A 23,799-nucleotide genomic window follows, 5' to 3' on the forward strand; every position below is an offset into this window, starting at 1 on the left:
CTACAGCTATAGGAACTGACTGTTCAAAATAAAAGTTCAAAAGCCTTTTGTGGAAGATATGGATCAAAATCCAATGATACAAGAGGATGAGGGAGTCAAAATCTTTGGGTCTAAGAAAGCCCCGGACAACTGTCACGGCCTCCCTCACTCTCCTTTCAGTCAGGCTATTGTGTAACGAGAACACCCAGCCTCACCCTGGCTGGTGCTCAGAAAGGCCACCCGTGTGATTCCCAGTCAGGGCACATACCTGGGTTGCAGGCCAGGTCCCCATTTGGGGGCATACAAGAGGCAACCTATCACACGTCAATGTGTCTCCTTCCCTTCTCTAAAAATAAATAAATAAAATCTTAAGAATACACAATCTCATCTATCTCTTCTAGGGTTCCTCAGTCCCCTTCTTACCCAGCTTAGGACCACGGTCTATTGTTACAATCACTTCCTTACTCACCCTTAATTCCCTCGCCTCACACAGAAGTGCCTACAAAATGCTAATCCCTAAATACAGCTCTGCTGGGACTCAGTACCTGCTAATGCATAGCTGAACACACACTGAGCTGACTAACCTCACTCTAACTGGATGAACCCTAGTCTGAGTGGGCCTTTCATGTTCCGGGTTATCCTAAGCACACTTCCTTACTCCATTCACTCTCTCAAGCTCCCAGATGACCATTTCGTGCCTATATGCTCTCCTTAAATCTCCCTCACCTTGCTTTCTATTTCACCAAGAAAACAGAAGCAAACAAGAAGAAACGTTTCACATGCTCCTACCCCACAGCCACTGCACACCCTCTACCCACTTGCTTCTACGCCTATATGCTTTGCCTTCCCTCCTGTTACTATGGACGAACTATCTGTGTGGGCTCTTTTGTTTTTTACTTAGAGAGAGAAAACATTGAGTTGTTGACCTACAACCTTGGTGTATCAGGGCGACGCTCGAAGCAACTGAACTACCTGGCCAGGGCAAACTACCTGTATTCTTATCTAAGGCCAACCCCTTACCTATGGATCACATTCCATTCCTTCTTGCCTCCTCAAGGACATTACCCAGGCAATCTTCCCCCTCTCTGCTGGATCATTCCATCAGTACACAAACAAATAGTGAAATACCTCCCATCTTGGGAGGGAGAAAGTCTAACTCTCAATCCCACATCCTCCTCCAGCAACCCTTTCATCTATCTGCACCCCTTACTCCCCTTTACAGAAAACTCCTTAAGGGATTTCTATAGTGTTATCTCCAATTCCCCTCCTATTCCTGCATTTGTAAACCCACTCCAATCAGACTTACACTTTCACCTTCCCTCCACCGCTCCCCCAATACCCCAAAAGGTCCCATGTTATTTGGGGTCCCCAAAAAGGACTCCCATGTTGCTGAGACCAATGTCATTCGCAGGCTTCAACTTCACTGACCCAGCAGTAGCACTGCGCATACCCTGGAATAGGTGGAGGAGACTGTATATTCTTTTTACAAAACAGTATGACTGAACGTCAAGAGAGGAGACCGTGACAGCTTTCTGGGTCACTCAGTCTTGGAGTTTTTCTGTCACTGTCTTCACTTCACTCCTTCCTCCCTCACTAGAGGCTCTTTCTCAGCTTTCTCTGCTTGGCGTTCTTCATCTGACCTCTAATTAGGGCCCCAGGCCTTAGACCTCTTCTCTATACCCTCTCCCTAAGTGATCTTACCGAGCATGTGGTTTACGGGATCCTTCAGGTTTCTCTCTCTAGCTCAGACCTCTCTTCCCTGAACTTCAGAGTTTGACAGCCAATCACCAATCACTTCCTTTTGAAAGTCATAAGCATCTCAAACTTCAGTTGTCCAAAACCAAATACCCATTTTTCCCCAAACCTGCCATGGTCCTACCCACCTGCCCAGTTTCTGACAACAGCCTCCTAAGTGGTCTCCTTTTGCAACTTTTGTCTTCCTGCAACCTGTGCTCAACATAGGAGCTGGCGCTCTTTTTAAAAGGTAAATCAATGCTACTTCTCTGTTCCAATCCCTCCAGTGGCTTCCCATCTCGATAAAGTAAAACCCAAAGTCTTACCACATCTTACAATGTTCTCCCGTGGAAATCCAGCTTCCCGACCCCCGGTTCTGCCACTCTGCCCCTCACTCATTCTAGTCCCATCCCAGGGCCTTTGTATTTGCTCTGCTCAACACCTGCCTAACTTATTCCCTGTCTTCAGGTCTTTGCCAAATCGTCCCTTTATCAGCAACTCCTTCCTGATCCTACCCCACCCCACTCCACCCCACCCCTACAATTAGAAATATCACCCTACCCTCACCCCAGTATATCCTATCCCCCTTCTCTGCTTGTATTTCTCTAAAGCACCTATAAACTAAACACATACACACACACACACGAACGTATGTATGTATGAATGTATGTATGTATGTATGTGTGTGTACATGGTCTATCTGGGAAAAGTCCAACCATTGTTAATATAATGAGAATGGTCTGTGTGACATCAATGCAACCTGGCAGCCAAGGAGAGTGGACTGGAAGGAACAAGACAAGTGTGAACAACGGTGACTTCACTGCATTAGTCAGCGGGGGTGGTAGACACCATTAAGTGAGCGTGTGTACCGTGTGGCTGCCGCATTCACCATGAGTAAGTAGAACAACAAATCTGCATCAAATTTTGCGTTAAGCTTGAACATTCCTCCATGGAAACTATTCGAATGACTCAGAAGTCTGCAGCTATGGGCAACTAGTGACTGGCAGCTTCATCACGAAAACGTGGCTGCTCATGCATCATGTCTCATGCAGTTTTTTTGGCAAAACATCAAATCACCCAGGTGACTCAGCCCCCTATAGCCCAGATTTGGCATCCTGCAATTTCTGGCTTTTCCCAAAACTAAAAATCACCTTTGAAGGGGAAGAGATTTCAGACCATTGATGAGATTCAGAAAAATATGACAGGGCAGCCAATGCCGACTGGGAGAACTGTGTGAGGTCCCAAGGTGCCTACTTTGAAGGGGACTGAGGCATCACTGTCCTATGTACAATGTTTCTTGTATCTTCTTCAATAAATGTCTCTGTTTTTCATATTACATGTCAGGATATCTTCTGGACAGACCATATATATATATATATATATATATATATATATAGCCTAATTTTTTTTTTACTAATTTATTTGCTTGACTATACAAGAGAACAAGAATTTCTTACATTTTCTAGTCATTGCTGTTTCCATAACAATAGAGACTGACACACAAAAAGGCATTCAATAAACCTATTGAATGAGTAGGTGAATTCTTATCTCCAATCACTAAAGGAGAGCTTTGGGGAAAAGAGTGAAGAGAACAAATAAGCTCGGCTCTCACTCAGTATGAAAGGAAAAAAAGGTGCTGCAGGCACTTACCTGCTCCCCGACTGGGAGGGTCTCGGGCTGGGGGAGGCGGCCTATTACTCTGTAGAGAAGGGGAGGCTGAAGAGGGTGGAGGAGGTGCTAGGCCTCTGACAGGTCCCGGTGTCTTCCTATGCAAAGAATTGTGTCTCTGTGGCAGCTCAGGAGCTGACTCATTAGTGGGACTGGAGGGTCCATTGGGGACCCCTGGAGGCTGGCGGTAAGGCGGAGGAGGAGGAGCCAGAGACTGGCCACTTGGTCCCATTCTGAGAGTCACAGGGGAAGGAGGTGGTTTGACAGGGGGTGGAGCCGGAGGTCCCTCTCGACCAGGGTGTAGCCTTTGTCCGGGTGTGGGCGGCAAGGGTTTCTCTCTGTTGTAGGCTGGGGCTTTGCTGCTGTGCATAGGCAGAGATGTAGGGGGCGCATTGGCACGCCGCCCTGGCGGTGGCGGGGGAGGGGCAGAGGAGCTGTGTTTCATGCCCGTACTGCTGGTGGCATTAGGCCGAGAGAGGTCCGGTAATGAAGGTCTCTGCATCCGGGGCAGTTCTGGGAGTGAGGCTCGGCCGCTGTCCGCATCATCTTGAGGGCGCCCACTGGCTGTAGACATTGGAGGCCTTGGGGCAGCAGCTCGAGAACTGGGGATCTGCAGGGCTGGCTTACAAGCTAGGTTCTCTACAAACAGATGAGACAGCACTGGGTCAACAGAGCTGGAGATATGTTGGTCAGATCTCTAACCCACCCAGCCTCATTTCCCTGCACAGCAGCAGGGAAAGTACAATGTTTGTATGGCACTGGGTTTTAACCTCACTCAGGAACCGTTAACAAATACTGTTGATATAAACTGAATACATTTTTATTTAATGCCTTTGCTTTATTTTTACTCTGTAACTCCACCCCTGGTCCCACTTCTTCCTCCCACCTCTACCACACTCCTCAACCCCAGATGGACTACCTGGGACCAGTCAGAAACTGATGCACTTGGGAAATATTCTAAAAAAGTCTTTATCAGATACCTGAAACGTCTTTGGCTCCCACAGGTCGGAGCTTCGGCACTCCTCCTTGAAAGAGGCCTCCCTTGGGCTGCAGGGCACTTGTTCCAGAGCCATAACCACTGCTGCTTCCTTTGGGTTCTGGAAAGCACACCATTAGAGCTTTCATTTCATATCCTCCAAGCTGTGACAAAGTTAATCTTGAGGAAAAACTCCTCCTCTGTTTGGGCTCTAATTTGCAAACAGACCAATCTTGCTTTTGCCTTTCCATTAAAAAAAAAGAAAAGAAAAGCGAAGCCTTTCTACTCCACAGATTCATGTAGGGGTCAAACTCTCTGCTGAGAAGAAAGAAAAAGAACAAAAGGAACAAGGAACCAATCTTCCCTTACTTGGGCCAGAGGGATAACCTAGATAAAGACACGTTCAGCAGAATTCTCTGGGCTCGGCTCTCCTAGCCCAGGGTAGTAAGGGGGCTAATGGCTCAGGGACGCAGCTATGAACAGACTTCCCAGAAGCCTTTCCGAATGGACACCTGCAGCAGTTATGACACCATCATTGGCTTCAGCTGGGCAGTTGTCAGGACTGTGGTGGTCTCCTAAGAGAGCAGCCAAGGATGTACCTACCCTAAGGAGCATAACAAGCACTGCTGGCAGCAGGAGATGAAGTCTTAACCCTGAGAATGCTGCCCAAAGGTCAAAAAGAAGTTCCTAAGGTATTCAAATGAAGAGATGGGAAGAGAGCCAAAGAACATCCCAGCACAAAGCTTGTCTTCTTAAGACTCAGCAACAACGACAGCCCAGATCAATCCCAGGATCCCGGTAATTCAATAGGAAACGAAGCTTAGACTCACTCTCCAGGATGGGAGCACTCCGATCATTAATGTTGGTCACCTTCTTCAACTTGGTCCCTTTGCAGATGTCCTGTAAGAGGGCACCTCGACCCCGCTGTTCATCTCTACTCAGCTTGGGCTGCTCTGTATTTGCCTAGAAGAAGGATACGTAAGTTTACCCTGAGTAGTCACCTTCGTCAGGAGCTTGGTATAAATGCCTTGAGCCAAACTGGGTTCCATGAGACGCCTGTCTAACCTAATCAGATATATATGCCATACGGCACGTAATGGTAGTATGTACTACCATTCTTCTTAGTGCTTTTTCTCCTGTTGTGCCTTCTGTGAAGGGTAAAGGTCTTGTTACTATTTAGAGGCTTCTGATAGGAGGCCTGCACTAATATTTACTGAGTACCTATGCTCTAGGCTTGTGTGTTAGATGCTTTAGATGTATCAACATCATCAAAGCAAACATCTATTGAGCCCCTGCTATGCCTCAGGCATTGTGTTAAGCACTAGCTCATTTAAATCTTGAAATACTGGTATTCCTATGACCAATTACAACAGAAGCACAGGGACAGATGGCTAGATAAATGGAACAAAACAGACAGACCCAGGTCTACATAAGAAATAATAAAAGTATATTTCATCAGAAAGGATAGGTTATTAAATACAAGATGTTAATAACAACTGGTAATTTTTGGAAAAAATAATAAAGTTAAATACCTATCTTGGCTTACTCTCAAACAAATTTGAGCTGTATTTAAGTATAAAAAAATACTGTATGAAAAAACAGCTAAGGGAAGGACATTTTAAGCATGACAACTAAAATACAGGAAAAGACTGACAGATTTGCTTAGTAAAAATTATTTATTAGAAATGTAAATAAATAAAAAGATGATATACTGGAAGGAAAAATCATCTGTGACAAATGCAACATATGAGAGACACAAAAGTAGTGTCCTAAATCTGTAGAGCATTAACATATAAAGATGACTTAGAAATCAACAGGATAATAAGCAAAGAATATGAACAACACTGTGTAAAATAAATCAAGGAGCCAGCAAATATGAAAAAAAAATCAACTATAACAAAAGATATGCAGGGTAAAACACAGTATCATCATTATGATATTGGTAAAGGTTAAAGTTTTAACTAAAGAGACTGCTAGCTTTGTGAGGGCAGGAACCACAGTGAGCAATGATACACAGTGCCTGGCACATTGCAGATGTTCAAAAAACATGAAGAACAAATAATCACATTATGGTGGTCATAAGGATTGAGGGAAACAGGTACGCTTTTGAACAACCGGCAGTAAGATATATTGGTATGATCTTTCTAGAAAGTAACTTATGTATTAAACACCTTTTAAAAGCAAAGCACAAGAATTCTACTTGTAGGAATTAACTTTAGTTATTGAATAAGTGCACAGAGATGTTAATAATGTAGCAAAAAATGATTTGTAATAGGATAAAACTGAAAATAATCCAAAAGTTCAACCAGAAAGAACAATGACAACCATACGATGGGATGCCAATTAAGCTCTTAAAGTATAAGTAAATATATTTTCATGGCAGTAAATGTTTGCCACAATCAAGTAAAAAAATATTCTAAAATAATATATATAGTGTGATTCTAGTTTTCTCTTTTATAGGAGTAAAAATAGAACCTACCTCACAGGGTAGTTTTGAGAATTAAATAATACTTTTTAAAAAACTGATTGTAGAGAGAGGAAGGGAGAAAGAGAAAAGAGAGAAACATTGATTTGTTGTTTCACTTAACTTATGCATTCATTGATTCTTATATGTGCCCTGACCAGGGATCGAACCCACAACCTTGGCATATGGCGACTACACTCATAGCATATGGCTTACCTGGCCAGCATGTAAATGAAAACACTTTTCAAGAGCTTACAACAGTACCTGGTGTATAATAAAAGCTCAATAAACTATAGCTAGATTACATTTGGAAGAAAAAACACACACACAGCAAATTTCTGGAAGGATAAACATTGATAACTACCAAAAGTTAACTTCTGGTAATAATTATTTATGCTTATGCATATTTCCCAGTTTTCCTACAATACATGAAACTTACAAAATGTTAACAAAATTATAGATACTTTAACATTGTCCGTTTATTGGTACTCTCTAATTTTTTCAACAATTTCTAGTACAGTAAAAAAAAAAATTTTAGTATCACTAACCATTTAATAACATGACCATTCATGATGTATTGAGTAAGAAGAACAGATTAGAAATCAGTATGTATATAAAGCACAATTTTTTTTTTTAAAGTAGAAGATGCAAAGGGAGGGAGGGAGGGAGTGAAAGAATACACACAAAACTGTTATGAATGACTGGATTATGGATAATTGCTCCTCTTTGCTTATCCACATTTCATAAATTTCTTGAACATATCACTTTTGTAATGAGAAAATTATTAGATACATAGATCAATGGAACAGAACAGAGAGCCCAGAAATAACCCACACCTTTATAGTCAATTAATATTCAGCAGAGGAAGCAAGTACATACAATGGGCTAAAGACAGTTTATTTAATAAATGGTATTAGGAAAGCTGGACAGATACGTGCATAAAAATCAAACTAGACCACCTTCTTATTCCATACACAAGAGTAAGTTCAAAATGGATTAAAGGCTTAAATGTTAGACCTGAAACCATAAAAATCATAGAAGAAAACATAGGCACCAAAATCTCCGATACTGCTTGCAGCAATTTTTTTATCACATGTATTTCCCCAGGCAAGGGAAACAAAAGAAAAAATAAACAAATGGGACTACATCAAACTAAAAAGTTTTTGCACAGCAAAGGAAAAGATCAACAAAATAAAAAACACACAGAATGGGAGAACATATTTGCTGACACATCTGATAAGGGATTAATATCCAAATATATAAAGAAACACCAAAAAAACAACCAACCCAATTAAAAAAATGGGAAAAGAACCTGAATAGACACTTCTCCAAAGAGGACATACAGATGGCCAACAGACATATGAAAAGATGCTCAACATCACTAATCATCAGAGATGCAAATTAAAACCACGATGAGATATCATCTCACACCTGTCATCAATAAAGCAACGAACAATAAGTGCTGATGAGGATGTGAAGAAAGGGCAACGCTTTTGTGCTGTTGGTGAAAATGCAGATCGGTGCAGCCACTGTGGAAAGCAGTATGGAGATACCGCAGAAAATTAAAAATGGATCTGCTTTTTGATCCAGTGATCCCACTTCTGGGAATATACCTGAAGGAACCCAAAAAACTAACTCAAAAGAACATAAGCACCCCTATGTTCATTGCAGCATTATTTACAATTGCCAAGATATGGAAGCTACCCAAGTGTCCCTCAGTAAATGAGTGGATAAAACAACTACGGGACATTTACACAATGGAATACTACTCAGCTGTAAAACAGAAGAAAAGTTTACCCTTTGCAACAGTATGGATGGACCTGGAGAACATTATGCTAAGTGATATAAGCCAGTGAGAGAAAGCCAAATACCATATGATTTCAGTCATATGTGGAATCTAATGAACAAACTGCAACTAACATGCAACCTAGAGACAGACTGAGAGAGAGCAGGATGACAGCTGAGGAGGAGGGAGGATAGTGGGTGGAAGGACTGAGCAAAAAGGAAAAAGGACTCATGGACTTGGACAACAGTGCAGTGATTGCAGAGTGGGGAGTGCAGTATAAGGGTATTAAATGGTAACAGGAAAAAATACAATAAAAAAAAGAGAAAAAATATTAAAAAAATTACTGCCCTGGCTAGGTTGCTCAGTTGGTTGGAGCGTCATCCCATATACCAAAAGGTTGCAGGTTCTATCCCAAGTCAGGGCACATACCTAGGTTGCAGGTTCAATCCCCAGTTGGGGCAAGTATGGGAGGAAACCCATTGATGTTTCTCTCTCACACTGATGTTTCTCTCTCTTTCTCCCTTCCTCTCCCTCTGAAAATCAGTAAGCATATGCTTGGGTGAGGAATAAAAAAAAATTACTAAGCACATCAAAACTGAGGCTATAACGTCCTCCATAAACAGCACCATCATTTTGCATTTGGGAACGCCTGGGTGCACCATCATTCAGTCAATCCCCAAAACTAGTCAGTCATTTAAATCTCCTTCCCTTCCTCAGTCCTCCATCTGTCATCAAACTCTTTAAGATTTTACTTTCTAAGTGTCTCTCATCTCCACTCTCCATCCTCACTGCTTTAGTCCAGGCCCTCAATTTTCAACTGCATCTGGCTTCTTTCTCCAGTCTTGACCTCGTCTCCAGTCTCAACTCCATACAATTAAGAGTGATCTTTCTAATACCAACCCATGTTACTCCTATTCCTGAAAATACTTCAACAGCTCCCCATCATCACTGGGAGAAAAATCCAAACCCTCAGCCTACACCCCCAGCTTCACCTCCCACCATACCCCCTTCTCAAGCCATAGTCTAAACCTCTGTGTGCTTTCTCACAAATCGGCACCCTTCCAACATTCTGCCTCCACAACTTCAAGTGTCCTCCCTCCCTCTTCTCTTTCTGGCTAAACCTGACTCATCCTTTAAGACTCATCTCAAGTATCACCTTCTCCCTAGGAGCCTCCTTTGATTGCCTCCTCTCTCTCCAATCACTAGGTGAAGTGCCCTGCTTGGCAGCACCATTTATCTGTGCCTAGCACAGAATTTGCTGTTTACTTCTCTGTCTTGCCCATTATGCTGGGGAGCCCTTGAAGGCGGAAACTATCTCATTTCTGGACAATGGCATTACAGATGATATTCATTTGCATATTTTCCTATTTTTTCTTTTAATTGTATATAGTATATTTTAATGAAATATACATATCAATTTTATATATATAAATAAGAATTTATTTATATATAAATTCTTATATATATTCCAATAAGAATATATATATATTCTTATTATATATTATATATATTATAAGAATATATATATATTATAAGAATATATATATTCTTATAAAATAAATTTACATATTTATATATATAAAAATTCTTATTGGGAAGAGCCAAGCAACATATAAGTACAGAGTAAAATTATCTGGATTTTCTAAATTGTATGCCTAGCCAAGTCCCTGATACACAGTAAGCCACCAATGAAAGGCTATTGAGTGAATGACTAAAATAGCATGATGCAGGACAGTAATCCAAGAGGTTACTGAGATCGAAGGAGATACTTTGGGTCCTTGAAACCCACTAAACCAGAGCAGCTTTGCTTTTATCTTTACTTACTGGGCTTCCACATAAAATTTTACCCAACCCCTGGCTGGTGTGGCTCAGTGGATTGACCGCTGGCCTGCAAATCAAAGGGTCGCCGGTTTGATTCCCAGTCAGGGCACATGCCTGGGCTGCAGGCCAGGTCCCTGGTTGGGGGCACTTGAGAGGCAACCACACAATGATGTTTCTCTCCCTTTCTCCCTCCCTTCCCCTCTCTAAAAATAAATAAAATCATAAAAAAAAAAAATTTCATCCAAAAAGAGGGTTCATACATATTCTCAAACAAAATGTCTGAAAAGCAGAAGTTATGGGGAAAAAAACAAGTTGGCAGACCTGAACTCTTGTCCTAGTTCAGAAATAAATTAGCTAGGCAAGTCACTTTTCCTCTATAAGCACAATTTCTCCTCTGTTAAACACCTAACACACCCATACGTACATACGTACCTTGGGGATGGTCATTCTCTAGACTGAGTTTTGCTTTTAAATTTTACAAAAATGAGATAAAGCACCCAAGTTGCTGCCTTCCTGTATGACATCATCCAAATATAGTAAAAGAGGCCCCCTCCTGGGTTCAGAAGTCATACTTCTTTAAAATCCCATTATCAAACCTTTAAGTCTCCTTACTAATACATTTCACAAACTCCTTTCTTGATGGGGTGGTAAGATTTGATGGACGTGGTTTTAAAATTAACTGATTTGGAGAAGAAGAGGCAATGAAGTGGTAGCAAGAAACAACCACCAGAAATTGCCATCCCTTTTCTCAAAGATGCCAGAGAAATGATGCACTGACCATTTCCAGAACAAACAGTAACAGTGGGGGGAAACACCAGTTTCTACTCTGATGCCACCTGTCCCAATCTCCATTTAGGCTGAACCAGGACAAAAGAACAAGAAGTCATTAAGGTCCTAAGAGGACCTATCAGGAAATCAGACTAGTTGATACAAGCAGGTTTGATTTGTTTATGCTCCATCTTCCTGCACCACAAGTCTTTGAGTACAACATGTCTTATACCATGGAGACTTAAGTATCCACTAAGATTTTGAGATAGCAGAGTGGAAGGATTACCTACCTGATTAAAAGTGGGAGGTGGAGGAGGGCCAGGAGGGGGTGGAGGAGGAGGAGGAATTGGCATCCTTGCCCTGCTCGCAGTTGGCACTGCTCTCTCTCTGTTTTAATTTGCAGCTTTAGGTCACTCATATACCTGCAAATGAAACAGAAATTCATGAGAACTTTGCCATTAAAGACACTGAGTACCAGGAGAAGTAGGGGACTGGGCATGACACAAGGGAAACGAAGCACCTCATTTCCTAGTTCCTCTGTGATAAGAGTCCAGGGCTTAGTAAACATTCTCTACAAAAGGCCAGATAAATATTTTAGGCTTTGTAGGCCACACATAGTCTCTGCCACATATTATTCTTTTTGTTTTGACATTCTTTTAAATTAATAAACTTTATTTAATTTTATTTATTTTAGGTTCAGAGCACAACAACAGAAAGTACAGACAGCACTCATATTCTCCTGTTCCCCCTACACACATACACAGCCTCCTCCAATGTCTACACCCTGCAGTGGTTCATCTGTTACAATGGAACCTACATTGATGCCTCATTATCACCCAAAGTACATAGTTTACATTAGGGTTCATTCTTGGTATTGCACATTCTATGGGTCTGGGCAAATGTATACAACCATCCACAACGGTAGCACCATGCAGAATAGTTTCGCTGCCCTAAAAATAACCTGTGCTCTGTCTATTCATCCTGCCTTCCCCACAACCACTGGTCTTTTTATTCGCTCCACAGATTTCCCTTTTCCAAAATGTCATATAGTTAGAATCATAATAGGTAGCCTTCAAATAGGCTTCCTTCATTTTCTTCCATGGATTTTCATGGTTTGATCATTGATTTCTTTTTAGCACTGAACAATATTTCATTGTCTGGATGTACCAGTTTATTTATCCATTCACCTACTGAAGGACATCTTGGTTGCTTCCAATTTTAGCAACTATGAATAAAGCTGTGTAGACATAAGTTTTCAGCTCATCTGAGTACATACCAAGGAGCATGGCTGTTGGATCACATGGTAATAAACTGCCAAACTGTCTTCCAAAGTGGATGTACCATTCTGCATTCCCACCAGCAATGAAGGGTTCCTGCTGCTCCTCATTTTTGTATTTAGGGTTGCCAGTGTTTTAGATTTTGGCCATTTTAATAGGTGTGTAGTGGCATCTCATTGTTTTAATTTGCAATTCCCTAATGACGTAGGAAGTTGAACATCTTTTCATATGTTTACTTGCTATCTGTATATCTTATCTGGTGAGGTGCCTGTTTGTCTTCTGCCCAGTTCTTAGTCACGTTGCTTGTTTGTTTATTGTTGAATTGTAATAGTTCTTTGTGTATTTTGGATAACAGTCCTTTATCAAATGTGTATTTTGCAAATATTTTTTCTGAGTCTGTGGCCTGTCCCCTCATTCTCTTGAGTTTTACAACATTTAAAATATGTAAAAACCATACTTAGTTCATGGGCCATACAAAAACAGACTGTGGATCATATCTGACTCATGGGCCACAGATTACTGGCCCCTGGAACAATCACATCACTGGAATCTTACCAGAGTATAAATACCATCTGAGAATTTAGCTACTTATCAATTTACAAAAATAAAACAAAAAAAAAAACAAAACCAAAACCAAAAACCAAAAACCCACAAAACTATACAGCTATCCCTCTACTGTAGTATGTAAGTGATCCTCATTATACAAACGAGGATCCTACTCTAAGATATTAAAGAAGGGTGCAAAGATAAAACCCAAACTCAGGCCCGTGCTGGTATGACTCAGTTGACTGAAGCAAGGTCCCATACATAACAGGTTTTGGGTTTGATCCCCAGTCAGAGTATGCACAGAAGGCAACCAATTGATGCTTCTCTCTCTCTTGCCGCCCTCCCCCCGCCCCAAATCAAAATATCCTCAGGTGAGAATAAACAAACAAACCCAAAACTCAGGAACAGCAGCTACCCACAAGAAGCTGTCCTAAGGAAATCTCGATTCTCTCTCTCTCTTTTTAAGACTTATTTCTTATTCTCATTTGAGCGAGTGGGGAGAAAGAGAGAGAAACATTAATCAATTGCCTCCTGCATGTGCCCCAACTGGGGATCAAACCTGAAACCTAGGCATGCGCCCTGACCCAGAATCAAACCAGTGACTTTTCAGTGTACAGTACTTCAACCACCTGAGCCACACCAGCCAGGGCAAGATCCCAATTATTGACCCCTACAAAATCAAAGCCAAAATAACACGTCCACCAGGGACTACAACTTACAGATGACAGAAAAGTTTCAAGATAGGGTAATCAACTTCATTAATTAATCCACGGAAGAACTACTCCCAAAGAAGGCGATTAATGAAATTAGGGCACAGAAAAATTCACAGGCAGCCCCTAGCACACATGGGTGACGACGTGTACCAAGCCAAGCCTAAAAGATCCAATCAGCTTGCCAAGCCATTGGAGAGTTATGGTTCTGAACTCTTTAAAGGGGTGATCAAAATCTCTTTGTGATTAGAGGAGTAACCACTTAAACACGTCTCTCAATGCCTTGGGAATGATGAAAGGAAAAGGCAAATATTCCAAAGGTTCTGCCCAACCAAGAACCTTTATAGGTGGGTAGAATTTGATCAGAAACATGACTGTGGAGGTGTTCAAAATGCCAACTCCTCCCAGTGTAATTCCACTGAAGGCTGGCTGACCAACAGGGCTTTTTGCTCCAACCACAAAGAACTGGACAGCACGTTAGCTAGGTGGCTCCCATGGGGGATCGTGTCAGAAGTCTCTTAAGAAACAAGCAGCTGACTCCCCTCCAGGGGAAACACCTTCTGGTGCTGTTTTCAGAACTAAGCCTAGCATTTCTTTGCAAGGTATTGAACACACTAGGCTTTACAAATTGATCAAAATAGTAAAAGCTCGTAAGTAGACCATCTATCACAGGGCAGGGGAAATGGACACAAATTGAAAATAAAACATGAAGAGAAAAAAACACTCTTCTATTTCAATTCTCTGGGTTCTCTATGACTGTTCCACTCCAAAGCCCCACAGTATTCTTTTAAAAAGCTAGCAGGAAACATAGGAAAAATAATAGTCTATTCAGAAACAGATGTTTCCAACCAATTCCAATCACCCCAGTTTCTGACATTTTTTAAATTTCCAGTCCTATCTTTGCCATTGCCACAGTTGACTTGATTTCCTTTCGTGATTGGGAAAAGAGATTCGGACAAGTCCCTAATTTTTCCCATATCCACAGGTGATCCGAACTGTATGCTATAAAGTAAGAAATGACCTAAAGGAGCAACCTTAAGCCTGATGGTGAGCACCACTCATTAGGCAAAGCAGTAATCCCTAGCAAGGGAAATCTTTTTCTAAAGTCAACCCATGACAAAAGACTACTAGTATATTACACAGTTAAAAATGCCTTCTTTTTTTTATTTTTAAAATATATTTTACTGATTTTGCTATTACAGTTGTCCCAATTTTTTCCGCCTTTGCTCCCCACCGCCTAGTATCCCACTTCCCTCCAGCAATCCCCCCAACCCTTGGTTCATGTCCATGGGTCGTGCATTTAAATTCTTTGGCTTCTCCATTTCCTACACTATTCTTGATATTTCCATCTATTTTGTACCTACCAATGATGCTTCTTAATCCCTGCACCTTTCCCATTTTTCCCCGTCCCCTTCCCAACTGATAACCCTCCAAATCACCTCCATATCTATGCTTCTGTTCCTGTTCTGGTTATTTGCTTAGTGTGTTTTTTTAGATTTAGTTGTTGACAGTTGTGAGCTTGTTGCCCGTATAAAGTTCATAGTTTTAACCTTCTTTTTCTTAAATAAGTCCCTTCAATATATCATGTAATAATGGCTTGGTGATGATGAACTCCTTTTGCTTGTCTGGGAAGTACTTTATTTGCCCTTCCATTCTAAATGATAGTTTTGCTGGATAGAGTAATCTAGGTTGTAGGTCCTTGCTTTTCACCACTTTGAATACTTTTTACCAGGCCCTTCTTGCCTGCAAAGTTTCTTTTGAAAAATCAGCTGACAGTTTTATGGGGACTTCTTTGTAGGTAACTATCTGCTTTTCTCTTTCTGCTTTTAAGATTCTCTCTTTATCTTCTAATGTTTGGCATTTTAATTATGATATGTCTTGGTGTGGTCCTCTTTGGGTCCAGCTTGTTTGGGACTCTCTGTGCTTCCTAGACTTACATACGTATTTCCTTCACCAGATTAGGGAAGTTTTCTTTCATTATTTTCTCAAGTAAGTTTTCAATATTTTGCCCTTCCTCTTCTTCTGGCACTACTATGATTCAGATGTTGGTACATTTAAAGTTGTCCCAGAGGTTCCTGACCCTATCCTCATTTGTTTTTTATTCTTTTTTCTCCTGATGTTCTGACTGCTTTTTCCTTCCTTGTGTTCCATATCGTTGATTTGATTCTTGCCTTTACCCTTTCCATGGTTGGTTCCCAGATTTTTCTTTATTTCACTGTAACCTTCATTTCTTCTATTACGCTTTTGCTATACTCAATGAGTTCTTCGAGCATCCTGATAACCAGTGTTTTGCACTCTGCATCTGATAGGTTGGTTATCTCCATTCCATTTAGTTCTTTTTCTGGGGGTTTGTCCTCTTCTTTTATTTGGGCCGTATTTCTTTGTCTCCTCAACTCAGCAGCCTCCACGTGTTTGTTTCTGTGTATTAGGTAGAGGAGCTTTGACTCCCTGTAAAAGGCACTTGTAAATTGTGTGGGGCAGAGTCTTAGGCAAATGCCAGGAAGGAGCAACGTGCTTTACCACTTTGTGGCTCTGTGTGTGGGGAGGGCTCAGAGAGGGGGCAATGCTATTGCCTGGCTTCTGGAGGTTTGCCTGTGTAAGTCCATATGGGCCCTTTAAACAAACTCTTCTGAAAATCCAGCAGTCTATTCCACTGCCCTAACCTCCATTGGTTTTTAAAGCCAGAAGTTATGGGGATGTATGTCCCAGTGCTGGAACCCTGGGCTGCACAATCTGGCCTCAGGCTGAGATTGCTTGCCCTCAAGGTATCCCTTCCAATTTTATCCATCACACAGGAATGTGGTACTGCCCATTCCACCACTGCATCCTCTCTGTGCCACGCTGTGTCTCTGAGCCTCTCTGCTCATCTCTGCAACTCCGCCCCTCCTACCCATCTGGATAAATACAGCTTCTTTAAGTCCTTGGTTGTTGAACTTCCATATGGCTCAATTTTCTCAAGGTATGGTTGTTATTTGTTTTGAGAAAGAGCTGTAATTCTCTCTGAGGTTGCACGAGGAGGCAAAGCATGTCTACCTACACCTCCATCTTGACTGCAAGTCAAATGCCTTCTTAAAGTAGGTTCAATTCAAACTCCAATTTCAAAATAGAGCCATCAAAAAAAAATCACAAGTGACTGACTTTAGTTTGACTACAAGCAGTAGTTTGTAACCTTTCTTCTGCCTCCATAAAGACTGCATGTATGCCACACTCCAATCAGTGACATTTAGTATACAATGTTACATGCATTATAGTACAGTATTATCAAGTCCATTTTATGGGTGGGGACACTGAAGCTCTAGGAGTAGGAGTGCATGAATGCACACTAGAGAGAGCGAGCAAAACTGACTGATCTAATGGTGACCTCCCAACGTCACTCAGGAGTAAATGCAGAGTTAGGACTCAAAGTTAGGTCTTCTGATCCCCTTCTATTTCACCAATCACTGGGGGGGAAAAAAATCTCCACTGGAAATTGGTTGGATTTAGCAAATTTTCTACTATTTTCTCCAAAATAAAATTTAACCCACTCCAAGTCTCTATCCTAGTGATAGAATACAATCAGTTCTCTCTGTTTTCCAAAAGCAGCCAAACTTATGTAAAATTAAATTAATACAACTTTCCTTTCCATGAAAATCCCCAAAGAAGCTTTATTACAACCAATTTAGGATTGACACTTGTGATCACTAATCCAATGCAGAGAATCTGCTTTGGGAACTGCTTTTAGTTAAAAATAAATGAACCAAAGCCAGACGGGTACTAGATATACTGGGGTGAACACTCTGAAAGGTATATAAATGTCTAATCACTATGTTGTACACCTTAAACTAATATAATATTGTATGTCAACTATGATTGAAAAATAAAAGAATTTTAAAATATGAACCAAAAACAGTTCATAAAATTTTATGACAGAAATAAATTTGAGTGACCAACTATTTTTAGTCAGATGACAAACTCAGGCCTTCTGGAGCACTCTCTATTGGATTTTAAGAATCTAACATACCTGAGATTAAACTTAAAAAGAAAAAAAAGATGGATCTTTACAGAATTTTTAGTCTTTCCTTTCTGATCTATTACAGTAGAACAACAAACCTCACCATCTGTGCTCTTCAGAGTCCTTGAAATATTTCCAGAAATATTGTGAGACTGCTTCTAGTTCAGTAACACAGCAATTTTCATTCCCCTCTTAAGCCCTTCCATCTACCCCATGATGTAATAAGCTTTTCACATCCAAGAGCCAATTTCTTTTTACTTTTTTTTTAAGGAAGGAAGGAAGGTAGAAAAGGAGGACAGAAAAGGAGGGAGGGAGGGAAGTGAATGTGGGATTTCTTTTTACGATGCAGGTTTGTTTTTGTTTTTTGTTTTTTTAAAGATTTAATTTATTTTCAGTGAGAAGGGAAGGAAGGGAGAGCAGCAGCAACATGTGAGAGAAACACTGATTGGTTGTCTCTTGCACACTCCCCAACCAGGGACCTGGGCCACAAACCAAGCATGTGCCCTGACCAGGAATCGAACCAGTGACCTTTTGGTAGGCAGGATGAAACCCGACCCACTGAGCTACACCAACCAGGACTCAATTTCTTTTAAATAAAGATCAGAGAGTATTATTTCAAATCTTCCTAATATCAAATTTATCACAGAATTCAGAGATGTCTTCATAAAACTAAGCAATGTACTTTTGAAAAGTGCTTTCTTTTGTTCCTCCAAAAACCAAAACTATTTTTCTATTAAATTTCCTAATATTTCATCCAAATATTCCTATATTTTAGGAGAAGGAGACTTCTGAGTACAAAGATACTATTGCCTTTTGCATTTGAGAAATAAAGAATCTAATTTAGTTGTGGCTTTTTTCATATGTTTAAAATAATCTAAGAAGTATCCTAGTTACCACAACAATTTGGGGCCTTTATTCAAATGACATTCTGCTATTATAAAACTCAGGTTTCAATCGCAAGTTATTTTAAAAAGAAAAAGAATAAAAAAAATTTAAATCTTAATGCCATCTACTTTCATGCTAACAGACCTCAGGTAACAGCACTTTCCTTTAATCTTGGCTTTCACTACAGAGTAAATTACAGTATCGAAGTACCCAACAAAATCCTACAGGGGAAAAAAACTGACCTTAAAATGTAGGCTGCCTCCCCTCAGCAAAGTCTCAAAGGCCTCAGTTCACCTCACAAGAATAAGTGATATGGCCCCGGCTGTGTGACTTGGCTGAAGCATCATCCTGCGCACCAAAAGGCTGCTGGTTCAATTCCCGGTCAGGGCACATACCTAGGTTGTGCATTTGATCTCTGGTTAGGGTGCACATGGGAGGCAACAAATCAATTTTTCTCTCCCTTCCTCTTGTTCTAAAAAAAAAAAAATCAATGGAAACATGTCCTCCGATGAGGATTTAAAAAAAAAACAAAACAAAACATTATATGAATAGGAATTTGGGATGTCAATAAGAAAATTACCTCTCCTTTTTTAGGTACATATTCAATAATTTAATATCCTATTAAACCTTTTCCTAATATAAAGAAACAGAGAAATAGGTAAAGGGATGGTTCAAGATCCTCTTTGGACTAGTAGCTCTCCTACTGTCTCCAGATACCCCAAAGAGAAGACAGTTGTGTCTTAAAAAGACTCTAGACATCCTCCCCACAGGAACCCTTCTGACCCCATAGTTTAAATCAGAAGAACCTAACAGTATCAGAGATGAGACATAAATGTTTGACAGAAAATCAGCTACTCTAGGATAGCAAGTGAAAAGCCAATGAGATGGGAATGAGCTTAATGTGTAACAGAACCAGTAAGGAAGTCCAGGGAGCTAGAGTACAGTGAGAAGTGTGGTAGGAAATGAAATCTGAGGGCTTATAGATCATTCTCCAAATCCAAAAGTAGTGTCCTTCTCCACTTATTATTCTTATAATACCAAAGAAGTCTAAACAAACCAATGCTTCACACCTAAAGGAAACCACAAATTCAGTTATTTCATCAATCCCAGGCTGCACTTGATCTCTTAGCTTAAGCACAGAGAAGGACCTATGTACTAACTGGAAGCCTTCCAGGGTGAAAAGTTACCTGATGGTAATCTGCCTGCCTGTCCACCTGCCCTTCAACTTTGGTCCTGAAAAGCAGTGCAGCATGGGGAGGCAGGAGCTCATTACCATAGTGGCATAATGGCATCCGGCTCCTAGGTCAAAGAACCCCAACGTGGGAGAGGAGCCAGAAGCCACCTAGGAGTAGTCACGTGCCGCTCCAGGAGACTCACAAACAGCAGGAGTCCAACAGGTTCCCGTAATTACATGGGAGCTCAGGTCAACACAGAATTATGAACACGCCTCGATGTGCTCTAGAGCAGAATATAGAAGAGGGTCTCCACTAAATCATTTCTGGCTTAAAATGCAAGGAAACAGACTAGAATAACTTTCATGTTTTAAGAAGTCTACCACCCTCCAGACCCCAAAAGGCTCTGTATAGTTTGAAAATAATCCACAGCACTCTTCTCTCAATGGAGAAGGTTCTATCTCCCCCTTGGAATTCAATTCAGTCAAACCTTGATGAAATAGATTTCCATCATGATGGAATTAATTAAAATTCTAAGGTTAACTCTATGAGGGGAAAAAATCGTTTTTCCAACTGCAGGCATTTTTCAATCATGGACAATTCAACCATGCAGCAAATCTGATTGATCCAACAAATAATAAAATATCATATAACCACTGTAAATATTTAAACTGAAAATCCTGGGACTTCTACAACTAAACCTGGTTGTGCTACTCTTCAGATAAATGGGTTTTCACAGTTATGAACAACATATAACCCCAGAAGAGAAAAGGAAGAAGGCAGAAGATAGATATATAACTACATAATGAAATCCTTTCAAATATAATTTCTGTAATAAAAACGTAAGTACACATCCCAACAATGAGGCTTTCCCCCCAATATGACTCTTTCCTCTTGTTCCACATTTTTTAAAAGTCCTAAAAACATAAACTCAGGAGTCTACTTATTCACATACTATTTGACATGGTAAATATTAGGTACCACAGGTTATTCCCAGATACAGGGCGACCCAGGAGCCAAGTTCTCTCATCTAAAATGATGGCAAACAATGAGAAGTCCACTCTTGTGTTCAATTAAATAACCACGGCTGCAAAGAATAGCTTCATAAAAAGATAACTAATACAAGGGGAACTGTAAATTAAATGTCTGAAAATCATCCTAAACAGATAATGACCTTACTAAACATCCCCAGCCCCTACCACACCCCAAAACTAAAAGAAAATCCTGTTATCCTGAAAGCACTCAAGTATTGGAAAGGTGGGGGAATGTGTACAGAAAATAGTCAATTGCTCATAATCAATAGCTAATAACAACCATGAGACTTCCAAGAACTTAGAACTAGAGTACTACACTTGGCTTCTACAATATTACTAAGACAGGCACTATTTGGCTCCTGACCTCCAAACAAATCACAGCAACCTAGGGACAGCTGCAAACATCTCATTTCCAGATGCTTCAGAATGGTAGTAAAAGTTTCCGTTTAGGCCTAGGGATCCATAAATACCCCAAAGAAGAGAATATGCTCTTTCATACTCTCAAAGTTAAAAACAAACTTCCAATCACAGTGCTTGAACATCTCTAAAAATGATGCTGCGCACATCCAAGGCAGATCATTAGTACATCTGTTTTCGAAGACTGAGTTAATTTTCCAATTTACAAAAAAAAGAAAAAGAAAAAAAAGAAAAGAAAAATTAAGCTTCCTGGATTTGGACAGTGAAATGATACAGAAAGTAGCTCAATGTTCATAACTAATATTTCCTCCCCACCCACACATACCAGGAACCAGTGGGTTTAGAAACGTTGGTTAAAAAAATGGAGTCACACAAGGCCAAAGTTATTACCATCAGCCAACATTTGACTAAAGAGAGGAATTAATCAGAGTAAGAACACAAATTCTAATTTAAAAATCCAGACCAAAGCTAGACAGACTAAAACACAGCCTGAATACAAAAGTAAAATTAAGGGAAGCCTCAGGAGTTTGCTTTGAAGATTAAAGTGGCAATAAGTGGTTTAGAAGGCCCTTCCAAAGCAGTTTCCAAACTTGCCTGAAGACAAGATACAACCCAGGACATTTGTTAAACAAACACACACAAAAAGATTCCTGAGCTCTAATCCTTGACCTTCTAAAATCATAAATTTTCCAGAAGAAAGATTTGGGAATCTGTATGTTCAACAACTGCTGGTGTTAGGGAAGTCTGAAAAATGAGTATTTTTTTCTCTAAAGGAGTATTAGTAATCAACTACACAGACGCTATCTGAATAGGTATCAGCAAGAAAAAAACTGAGTATATTGGTTAAACATGAATATGCTGCATGCATTTTATCACAAAACACCATTAAAATTATGCAAAGCGATCTTTTTCTTAAGGGCAGAAACATAAAAGCAAAAAAGAAAATAGGAGACAACAGCAGAAAGAGCAATGCCAGCAAAATTTTGGAAGCTAGAAAGCAGAGGCACTAGTGATAAATAACTTCAAAATGCTTGGAGTGCATAGGAGCAGATTCCTACCACAGAATCTCAGAAAAAGCTCAGAAACTGGAGGCACCCAGTTCCTCCTCTGGAGGAAGGGCTAAAACAGGAAAATTGGTTGAAAATCCGTATAAGAAACAGATTATTCCCTCCTCCTTCCCTTCCCCATTCTGCCAGGCAGAAGACTTGAGAGGTTGAATCACAGGGCCTCTGAACCAAGGGACCGGTCCCAGCTGGGGGCAGGAATGCCACGCTGAAGATAGTGGATCAAACAGAAGTCTAACTTACTCTCCTTTCCCATCTCTCTCCACCAGCTTGGCTCCAGAAACACCTGCTGCTGGGCCTATACTCTGTAGGCAAGAGACTGGAGGATCCTCTCTGAGGAAACTAACAAGCCACCAATTCACCCTGAAGTGATACCCACCACTTGCTGAGCCAGGGCTCCATACTCAGAGCCTATTAAGTGTCTCGTTCTTTTTTATTTTAATTTTTAAAAATATTGATTTGAGAGAGAGAAGGAAAAGTAGGGAGAGAGGGTAAGGGGTGGAGGAGAGAAAGAGAGAGAGAGAGAGAGAGAGAGAGAAAGAGAGACACATTAACTGGCTGACTCCCATACACACCCTGACCGGGAATCAAACCAGCAACCTAGGCATGTGCCTCGACCAGGAATCAAGTCCCCGACCTTTTGGTGTACAGGATGATGCTCCATCCAACTGAGCCACACTGGCCAGAGCTAGTGCCTTATTCTTAAAAATGAACAGACAGCCAAGAATTATCAGACATTTGAAGAAAACCTCTGAAAGTAGGAATCAAAGTAAACAAAACAGAATTCCTGACAACATGAAAAAACATGAAAAAATTGATACTAGAAGTTAAAAATACAATAGAAGCCCTGGCTGGTATGGCCCAGTGGATTGAATGCCAGCCTGCAAATTAAAGGGCTACCGGTTCGAATCCCAGTCAGGGCACATGCCTGGAATGCAGGCCAGGTCCCCAGTGGCAGGCATGTGAGAGGCAACCATACATTGATGTTCCTCTCTCTCTCTTTCTCCCTCCCTTCCCCTCTCTAAAAATAAATTTTAAAAATCTCAAAAATAAAATAAAAATACAATAAAAAAGATGGAAGAAAAAGCTAAGGAAATCTGAAAATCAAGTAAAAAATAAAATAAAAATTTGCAAGGAAAAAAATAGAGGACCAGTCTAGGAGTTTCACCACATGGCTAACAGAGGGTTCCAAAAGAGAGAGGAGATAATTATGAAAGGGGGAATACATTATCAAAGATATAATACAAGAAAACTTCACAGGATAGAAATAAGTTTTAGACTGAAAAGGACCACTAAAGGCCAAACATGATGAATTTTTAAATATCCACACCAAGGCACATCACTGTATTTCAGAATACTATGGGTAAAGATAAGATCCTAAAACCTTTCAGAGAAAAGAACAGATCCTGTGCAAAGAATCCAGAATCAGAATAGCATCAAACTTCACAATACCATTATTGAAAAGTGTAAGACCACAAAGCAAGGCTTAAAATTTCCAAAGAGATAT

The 23,799-nt window shown here is 40.5% G+C and overlaps 1 protein-coding gene across 3 annotated transcripts in view; it reads right to left on the reverse strand.

The window, feature by feature from the left end:
- Positions 1–23,799, reverse strand: part of WIPF2 (WAS/WASL interacting protein family member 2) — a 41,065-nt gene that overhangs the window by 8,937 nt on the left and 8,329 nt on the right. For all 3 annotated transcript variants that reach the window (XM_054593849.1, XM_054593848.1, XM_054593847.1), the window contains exons 4-7: positions 11,487–11,618; positions 5,188–5,320; positions 4,362–4,478; positions 3,364–4,020 (exon numbers count right to left, since the gene is read on the reverse strand). In XM_054593849.1, coding sequence (XP_054449824.1) covers positions 3,364–4,020; positions 4,362–4,478; positions 5,188–5,320; positions 11,487–11,549 — 970 coding nt within the window. In that variant the 5' untranslated portion in view covers positions 11,550–11,618. The remainder of the gene's footprint in view (positions 1–3,363; positions 4,021–4,361; positions 4,479–5,187; positions 5,321–11,486; positions 11,619–23,799) is intronic.

The sequence above is a fragment of the Pteronotus mesoamericanus genome, unplaced genomic scaffold (assembly GCF_021234165.1).
Source record: "Pteronotus mesoamericanus isolate MK-2021 breed Mesoamerican mustached bat unplaced genomic scaffold, CSHL_Meso_final scaffold_476, whole genome shotgun sequence".
Taxonomy (NCBI): Eukaryota; Metazoa; Chordata; class Mammalia; order Chiroptera; family Mormoopidae; genus Pteronotus; species Pteronotus mesoamericanus.